Genomic DNA, 9,323 nt, shown 5'->3' with positions numbered 1-9,323 from the left:
TCCCTCTGCAGAGCCTTCCTACCCTCAAAAAGTAACAGGCAGCCATGCCATCCATACAAGGAGCCATACAATTCACAGGAACATCCAGCTCATTGATCCCCTTCAAGTTAGAAAATCACCCTACATCTATTTTAAGGCCCTCACTATTAAAGATGAAAAGCTCTACAACAGAGTCCTAATTACAAGGCAAGGCACAGACATAAGACACAAGTAAAAAGTGGGAGAAGTCACCTAAAAAAGGTGAAAAAAGAGGTAACAAAGTGAGGTCAATAAAGGAAAATGAATAAACACTGTCACAATGCAAATATAGAAGAGAAAAAAAAATAGGTGCAAAAATGAGAGGAAGACAACAGAAAAACAAGTCAGACAGCTATACTTTGAATCCAGTCTATTATTTCACCTACTGATTTGTATTTTGTCCTCATAGTTACAAGCATAACATTTTGCATTTTCAATGTTAATATAAAGATTACTAAAATACTGTAATTAAGGAACTAGCTTAGATAGAATTCCACATACCCAAATGCTAGTTTTTGACAAATAATATGTACATCTTCAGTAAAGTAGAGCACTTACCCTGGCATCTTTATCCCCAATAAGGCAAACAGCACGTAATGATGGAACCCAGCGTTTGAATTCATTCATCCAATTGTGCAAAGTTGATTTTGGAACTAGGACCATGTGTGGCCCAGGAATGTTTCGGTAATGCTTCAGATACCCTAATAATGCTATTGTTTGCAGAGTCTTACCAAGACCCTGCATTGAGAAAGGGGGGGAGGGGAGAAACGTGTTGAAATGAAATACCATACAGAAATAGTTGCAAACTATTTTCCTGCTATATAATTCTGCCACTTAAGTTGTTTATAGCAAACTGCACAGTAAATGTTTGCAATACAATTTCTTTCATTGCATTACAATTCCAGCTGTGAAAAATCTAACTTGTAGAATGATGCATACTACTGCATATATATTATATAGGCACTTTAATGTTGAATTTTGCTCAATAATTACCACAAAAATTCCAAAAGATTACTGCTTACCATTTCATCTGCCAGAATGCCATTAACACCATTTTCATACAATGAGATCATCCAGTTCAAACCTCTAACCTGATAATCTCTTAGTGTTCCTCCTTTCACATCTGTAAATGTAAGATTCCTCTAAGTAGAAAAATACTAATTCTAAATAGAAAATTTTAATTGCGATCTGCTCAGATTTTAACTACATCAAAGCAATCAGAAAACTGTCAATACAATACTTACATGAAGGAGACTCCTCGAATCGAATACACACATTAGATGTTTTTCGACTCTCTGACAATAGCTCTTCATCTTCTTCTTGTTCTGTGCGCCTGTGACGATAACTAAAGAAAGAATCCAAGACTTATGTTTATATGAAAGAATTTCAAAGCACTGACTATAAAATCAAAAGAGACAAATGATAACAGAATCAATCATTGATCTACAATGTGTGTCTAGTACCCTGACCAAAATCATATCCTGTTAGTAAGTTGTTCCTCACAGTTCATTCCACCTTTAATTATAAAGGCTGATATGAAGCCTTCTCCTCCAGTCGTAACTGTACTTTGACAACAAGTATCATGAGTTCTCAAAAGTAATTTTTAATTAGCAACACAGAAATACAATACACACATTAGTGGTGGCCTTAGAATCAATTACCTGATAACTATACCATTCAGAAGAATCATACATTAAATTTAAAAAATTTATAAAATAGAAAATGCCATTTTGTAAATGTTATAAAAACTAGTCGCTTGCTACTACAAGACCCCTCAGAAACACTACACGCAGGCTATGTCTGCATTACTGACTAATACAGACAGACTGGTGGAGCGAGACAATTGGTGCTGAGGATCCAACATCCACACTACATGCATGTTGTCTTGCTTTAACTTGGTCTAGGCTCCACTCTGGTCCCACTGACATATCCACATCAGGTGCATTTCTGGACTGCATCTTCTAGTTCAGCCTCATGTAAAAGAAATTCAATCCATGTGCTCCAAAAATCACTCCGCAATATGGACCAAAGCATGGTAAGTGGCAAGAATCAGGGAATTCACTTTAAAAGTGCAGTCCTGATCCAAGGTCATACTAACGTCATTGGATCAGCATGCATACATCAACCAGCTTTTAAAGAAATTATGATACACCATTAATAGGAATAGTTCTGAACTAATAGTTCAGACTCCATGCTACTAACTAGATATGTTAAAATGCATAATTTGTTTGAAAGTGTAAGAAGTTGGAAATAAAAATAAAACATACTCCCCAGCTGAAATCAAACTCTGTTTTTCATCTTTCTTCATCCGTGGCCGTCCCAGCTTGACTTTCAATGGAGATGTTGGTGATTTTTGTGCTGCAGGCTGAATAAAATGTGCAAAAAGTTCTGTCTGCTTCAGGAGGAATTCAAACCTTTTTGCTCGATCTGCTTTCTAGTTTCCAAAGTGGAGAGAGAATTAAAAAAGAAATCAGTAGCTTTTCTTCATTAAAAAAATATTTTTTTATTAAGAAACAGAATTCAGACATTCTTGAGAACAACTTATATGAGGAAAGACTGGCAAGACCATCTGCTTACTGTTGGTCAACTCAGAGAGCTACAAGCATCACGAAATAGCTCTTGAGCTGCTTCCGCTTACAGCTAAGCATGAACTGCTTTAAAGCACCAAATTGTAACGTGTGGCAGTTGCAAATGATCCTTCATGAATACCACAGCAATCTGGAGGACATAGCAGGACTTGATAACCCCATCCCAGCAACTCAGCTCCACCGAAAACTCAAAGATTAGTAAAACAATCCAAAAACAGTTTACTTGTATAGATTACTTCAGTCTGCATGGCACACTAGCAACTGTGAAGGGATGCTTTAAAGGACCATCTACAAAAGGTAAAGAAAAAAACTAAGGTTCTGACTTACAGTAAGGGATAAAATCCTAACCTCACTCAAGTCAGTGGCAAAACTTCCATCAGCTTCAAGGCTATCATGATTTGGTCCAAGACAACAATGTGGTAGCTCTGCTTTTAGAAGTATGACTAAAGTAACGGATGCACCAGCTCAATACTGCTTTCACTGAAGTTTGTGGATTTTTCTGTCAGATTTCAAATTTCAAACTTTTCAGTTTTACCACATCAATGACGCATATGCACTTTACTATATAAACACAGCAAAACATATCTCCTTTTCTATATTTAGAAGACAAAATGTTACATATTTTTAAAGAAAAATATTATAAAATGCAAATGCTATCTGACAGAATGCAATTATCATCAATTTCTGTATGCCATTTCCAAGCATCATGTAACACTGTACCACTTAAAGCAATCTTCATGTGATCTCATTTATATATCTTGCTATAAACTAGAAAAGTGAAATTGTAGTTCTATGCCACAATCTTTCTAAGAAATATACAAAGAACAGAAAGCTTTTCTGCAGGTAACTTACATGCAAGTAAAAGTGTTCTAACAGGAACACCACAAACCAAAAAAAGGGGAAAAAAAAAAAAAGAACCTGACATGCAACGCATGATCTTGCCACAGGAGGGCAGTGCCTTTCCTTTAATAGTGCACCACTTGCCAGCAAGTAAACATCTTTACAAATATCTCCTGGAAAAAAATTACTATTATTTTTCCCTTGCACTCATTATTGGATCATCTGTGTAAATAATTTGAAAACCAGAAACTGTAAATACCAAGTAAAACTTCTGGGAAAAAAGAATTCTAAAAGAGGGAGTAAAGACGCGGATGTTTTTGTTCAGACAGGGTAAGAACAAATCCATTCATAGGATTTCTATTAAACTAATAACACACGATGGTTTTGGCAAGCTAACCATAACTGATAAGGTTCTATATTGAATGCCCCAATATACTTTTTTACCTGCAAGAATACTGGCTGGGTGTAAGCAGCATGCCTTGATAAATACTAAAGGTCTAGCTCACAACTGCACAACTGATGAAAGGTAGATATTTTTTGAGATCTATTCCCTTTGCCTCTTAGAAAAACTGAATGAAGATTCTAATTTAGAAAAGATGTAAATTCATCATGTATTACCATGAAACCAAGTTTAGTTATTTACTCAACTCATTCTCAATGAACAGATTTACTTGTGTGTCTCCTCTGGCTAAAAATTATGTATTCATACAAGTAGGTACCAATTTTTCTACATCCAACAGTGGTACTCTTACCTGGTTTCTATGCTATCCAATCCTTTCAGACTCTACCGTAATTATGAGGCATCCATTTAACATTAAAGCTTTTAAGAAAAATGCAGCAAGATACAGATACCAGCTTTAACCAAGAACTTACTACATGTATCGTTCAAGAACAAGTCTTGTGATGTCCTCCTGGTTTCTGCCTCTTTGTAAAACAGAAGTTACCCTATTATCTCTAGTCTGCAGCACTACAAGCTCCCTCCATTGGTGTCATGGCCAAATCCTCTTTTGCATTGTTATGGAACATATATTATGAGACATATCAACATTTAAAACCTTTATGTTTCTATATGATGAGAAACTGGCAGCTTCAGTATTTCTCTCATTTAAGCAGCAGCTTAAGGATGCCTCTGACATGACTCAAGGGGTTATCAAACAAAACTAGCAGAGACAGTTTCAAAATCAAAAGGGGAGAGTTCTAAATATAAAATGCAACTGAATAGAAGCTCCTTACCACAGCATGGTGTGGATAACTAAACCTAAATGAGGGGAAAAAAAGCAAGTAAATAAATTCGGGCGGGGGGAACCACTACCACCAAAAATCCACTGACAACTACTGAGCATAAAAAACACAGCCTCCAACTCCAGAAACCATGCAGACAAAAATACTTGGAAGACTGGGCCAGTATTTAACAGAACTATCACTATCTGTTTCCTCTGCTCTCATATTCTTCACTAAGTATCTCCTGTTAGCCACTGTGAGAAACACCACACTGGACTAGACATTTAAATGCATACTGATTTGTTTTTCTTTTCTGACACATCCAGTCTGCAACAACTCCTTGTAACTGTGTTGATGTAGTTCAAGCAAACAAACATCATAAAAAGCTGCAGTATGTTTTGTTGTGAAAACACTTACCATCTTCTCTTCATATTCTGGGTCAACTTCTTTTTCAGGTCTAGCTGCCTTTGGAGGAAGTTTGAGTTGAAATGGGGGATCATTTTTCTGGAATTCAAATTTTAAACATTTTATAAGTATCAGCTTCTTTATTTACTTTTTTAGCAAAGATATATCAAACTGAACAAACGTACACACTACAAGATGAGCATGCTACTTCTTAAAAATAATTATTTCAAAATGAAGTGACTGCATTAATCATTATTTCACTCAAAGCAGAACCTGATATCCATGATGAAACTAAAGAGATAAGACCAGACAAAATCTAAGTTGAAGATTTGTCTCATCCTCATATTTATCTCTACAAATAGTACCCACGTTGAAAGCACTGAAAGAAAGTACTGAAAGAGAATGAAGTTTAATCTTTCACAGAGATCTTGCTTTAAATGCACAATTAAATTTTGTAACTTGACAAGACACTTTTAAAAATTAAATGTGATTTCTAAATGTAAAATTCCCAACTGTAAATTTCTGTCCCTTGCATCTTGGGTTTTCTTTGTTTGTTTTCACTTCTAGATGAATTGTCAGGAGTTCATTTGGAAATGCAGGTTTAATTACACTTAGCCACATACCTAGGAAAAGACAAAAATTAAACAACCAAATCAAACCATGCAGCCACCACTGCATGGTATGCTCTTAGATAGTTAATAAAGAACTACTGTATTGATCATAAATGAAAGAAATTTAAGAAACTGTAACAAAAAGTGTCTGACTTTTATAGTTTATGAGATTCATTTCTGTCTTCAAATGGGAAGCTCAAAGCCGATTTCCACAACTACAACTGCTACATTGCTATGTGTATATATACAAAAAAAAAAAAAAAAAAAAAAACACAGTTGGCAAAACCCATGATATTGGCAAAACATCTTTTTAAAGAAGAGAATCGCAGGAGAAACGTTTAGTGGATTTTTTTTTCCTAATTCAGTCTTTGAAGTATGCCTTTTTATGCACACCTCCTGCAAATAAAAAAAATATTTTTTGAGATGCATTAAATTATAAAAAAATTTTTGAAAAACACTGAATAATCTGAACTGCCAAAGTGCATGTCTGTATACAATGTAACAGAACAGAGTCTTAATCCCATACTTAACGGGCTTTAAGTATCAGCCTACTATAAATACATTAAAATGAAATAATAATGAATCTGAACTATTCAGGGTCAAGTAGCAAAACCAGACCAAAATGGGACTAAATATGTAAAAGCCTGTCAAGCAACATTACACTTAAAAATCAGAACTGTTACTGATAAAGATATATGCCAATTTACTCTCTAACTTTAAGCACAACCATGCAAATGGGAGGAATATTTTCTGAAGTCAAGAGATTACCTTTTCAAGTTTCGGCCCAAAGGCATAATTCTCTGCAAAGGTGAACAGTACTAAGTGTATAATGAAGTTGTTTGACAATTTAATGATTTTATGAATGCATGAGTTCAGCTTTGCAAGGCCAAATGATTATGTTGCAAATAGGTAGCATCAGAAATGTTCTGTTCATTTATAGCTTCTTCAATCATATAGGTAATCAGCTCATCTCAGAAAGCAACGTTAGGAGAGGACTGTTACACCAAAATACCATGAGCAGGTCATATATACACATATATTCACACCTCCATTATATTACTATATAACATACACTCAAGTAAGAGAGACTGACAGTGCTAATATCAGGCTCAATCCTTGTTATTGCAGTGACAAAATAATACTCCTTAGATGAAAACAAAATTGACAGTAGGCCATTTCAGATGTCTTCCTCACTTCCCCTAGAAATAAATTACACAGATATGTGCTACTGGGAAGAAGTTGTCTGTCTACCTCAGGTAAGTATGAAGTTTCTCCTGGACAAACTAGAACAACTCAATATTATCAGAATCCCTTTTAACTGCACATTTTCCAAGTAAAACGTAATGCAATGTTATCTCTCTAAGCCTCAAGGCAGACTGCTTTAATGCCAGTTCTGTTGTTACTCAGATTTCCCCAGAAGAAGAAAACTTATGGTGGCATACAAATCACCTTTATTCAGAAATAAGTATTTTTGAATAACACACTCTGAGTTAAAGAAGTAAATGAACTGACATGTAAAGCTACTGCAACCACAGCCCTATAAAATCATACCCTACACCTTACCTTTCAAGACAAAACACAGTTTCCCTGCCCCCTCACTCCTCATCACAGTGTTTCTGTCGGACATTGAGGGCCCCAAAATATTAGAAATAACGAACAGGAGACTGCCAAAAGCTGATGAAAAACAAACACCTTAAGACACATGCATCCCAACACCCTTTCTCTTCCTCGCAACTTACAGGGGAAAAGAATATGCTGTAGTTTCACTGAAATATTATTCTGTGCTGGTGGAGCTAGATGGGTAGAAAGGACGAGTATCATATCCAAACTTGCTTCTGCATAATGTTCCCAGTTATAAAAATCTTGACCTTGTCAATTATTAAATTTTGATATAGTAAGAATACTTCTCTCTTACTACCAACTGGATGATGCACTGAATACAACATAGAACCACAAAATATTTCATGAAGTCTGTGAGAGTTTTACCCTAGAAACTTTACATAATGTATCTTCATCACTTAGAGGGCTGACTTAACAGGAAACAGGAGGATCACCAGAAGCCTCAGTGCAAACAATTAATTAACCAACAAAAAAAGTGCTTTCATTTTTAACTCGGGGAGCTAGCTGGTAACAATCTGCTTCTACCGTAGAAAAGGTTTCCATTAAAGATTTAACCCTAGATTAAGAGAGGCCCCTGAAAACTGGTGTCATCTAAGCACCGTACAAGAAACATGAACATGCAGCAGTTTCAAAAATAACAGACCCGGAGCATTCCCAAGGTCCAAAATACTTTCCATTAAAATCTCTACTAACTAGCCTAAACAGAGCTACTAACTTCAGGCTGAGAGAGATTTCTATCTACTAAGTGCAACAGTCAGTCCTAAATTGGGTAGGTCACATGAACACCTAAATACATGACCGGGAGGAAGAACCGCTGCTGCTTCAGTTGACTTTACTCTTGTAACCGGTGCATTGAGAACTTTAAACAGACGCATTAAGAATAATTAGAAGGACCCCTTCTGTGTTTAACTCAAATACTCAAACACACAAAGTGGAAATACATTCCAAATAGCCACTAACACACTGTTTTGGTACTACTACAAGAAAGACTATGGTGAAGTAAAACAGTGAGAGAGGAACAGAGCACAACAGGTTGTATTATATGCCATTATTATGCAGATTGTATAACTAACTGTATAGCTATGCAACAGACCTGTGGTCCAAGATGAACCGAAATTCAACAGTCTGAATAAAAACTCAAACAGCAAAATCTTTTTTTTCCCTTTAACAAACATCTTGACCAGTATGGCACAGTAGCACAATGCTGATAATACCCAAAATCATTCAGTGCTTTCAAATGAATCCTCCAGATAGGCATTCTCTAAACATTTACTACCAACTTTTTATCAGTTGACATGCATAAAATTTTGCAGAATAAGCTGCACCCAATACAGAAATAGCCCTTGAACATTCTCCCCTGAACAATCAGGTAACGTTCAGAATTACACTGTACTGTATCTCATGGCTGTTTGTATATATAAGTAACGAAACAAAGCATCAGGCGTTCTTTTCAGGCAAAAAGGGACTTTCATCAATTGGAATTAAAATTCTGATTGCACTAATACAAGTATTTCTGCAATTTTTTCCAATATCATAAATATGAGACACACGGTCATCATTGTTACTAAGTTTTCATAAGATTCATTCTTCAGGTTAAATCTTGTTCAGTTTCCAAGGATACCCGAATACGTCACTTTTTACATCCCTTGTCTTAGCCTGTAGTCTTTTTTCCAAAAAAACTACAGGGAGGAGGTTGGCAGCCATAAGTGCTCTTTTGAGGGGTTTATTCTGCATCGCTGTTGCATTTTAGCTGGGCAGAGGGAAGACTGAATCCCGGAAGCATGGGGGCTGGGACAGGCCGGTTCAGCCGCGAATTCCCCGAGCCGCCCCCGCGGAGGACCCCGGCTCCCGCCGAGCCCCACGCCCTCTGTCCCCATCCCGCTCCGGGACAGCTTTACCTGGGGACAGGGGAACAACGGGGCGGGGGGGCACTACAGGAGGGGGCCCTGCAGGAGCGCACAGGCTGAGGGGCTGGCGGGAGGGTCGATACGGCCGCACGGCTGGGAAGGGGGCACCATGG

General features: G+C 36.8%; 1 protein-coding gene across 1 annotated transcript; it reads right to left on the bottom strand.

The window, feature by feature from the left end:
* Positions 1–576: 576 nt before the first annotated feature.
* On the bottom strand, positions 577–7,310 carry LOC104164247 (probable global transcription activator SNF2L1; the record flags this gene model as incomplete). Its single annotated transcript, XM_009703524.1, has 7 exons — positions 7,247–7,310; positions 5,586–5,695; positions 5,085–5,171; positions 2,286–2,452; positions 1,263–1,363; positions 1,041–1,141; positions 577–756 (listed from the first exon to the last, which is right to left on the bottom strand). Coding segments are annotated over exons 1-7 (810 nt in total), but the record flags the coding sequence as incomplete, so codon positions are not given.
* Positions 7,311–9,323: the final 2,013 nt, after the last annotated feature.

The sequence above is a fragment of the Cariama cristata genome, unplaced genomic scaffold, assembly GCF_000690535.1.
Source record: "Cariama cristata isolate BGI_N322 unplaced genomic scaffold, ASM69053v1 scaffold21567, whole genome shotgun sequence".
Classification (NCBI taxonomy): Eukaryota; Metazoa; Chordata; class Aves; order Cariamiformes; family Cariamidae; genus Cariama; species Cariama cristata.
Note: the sequence above shows the minus strand (reverse complement) of the source record. Positions and strands in the feature narration are given on the sequence as shown.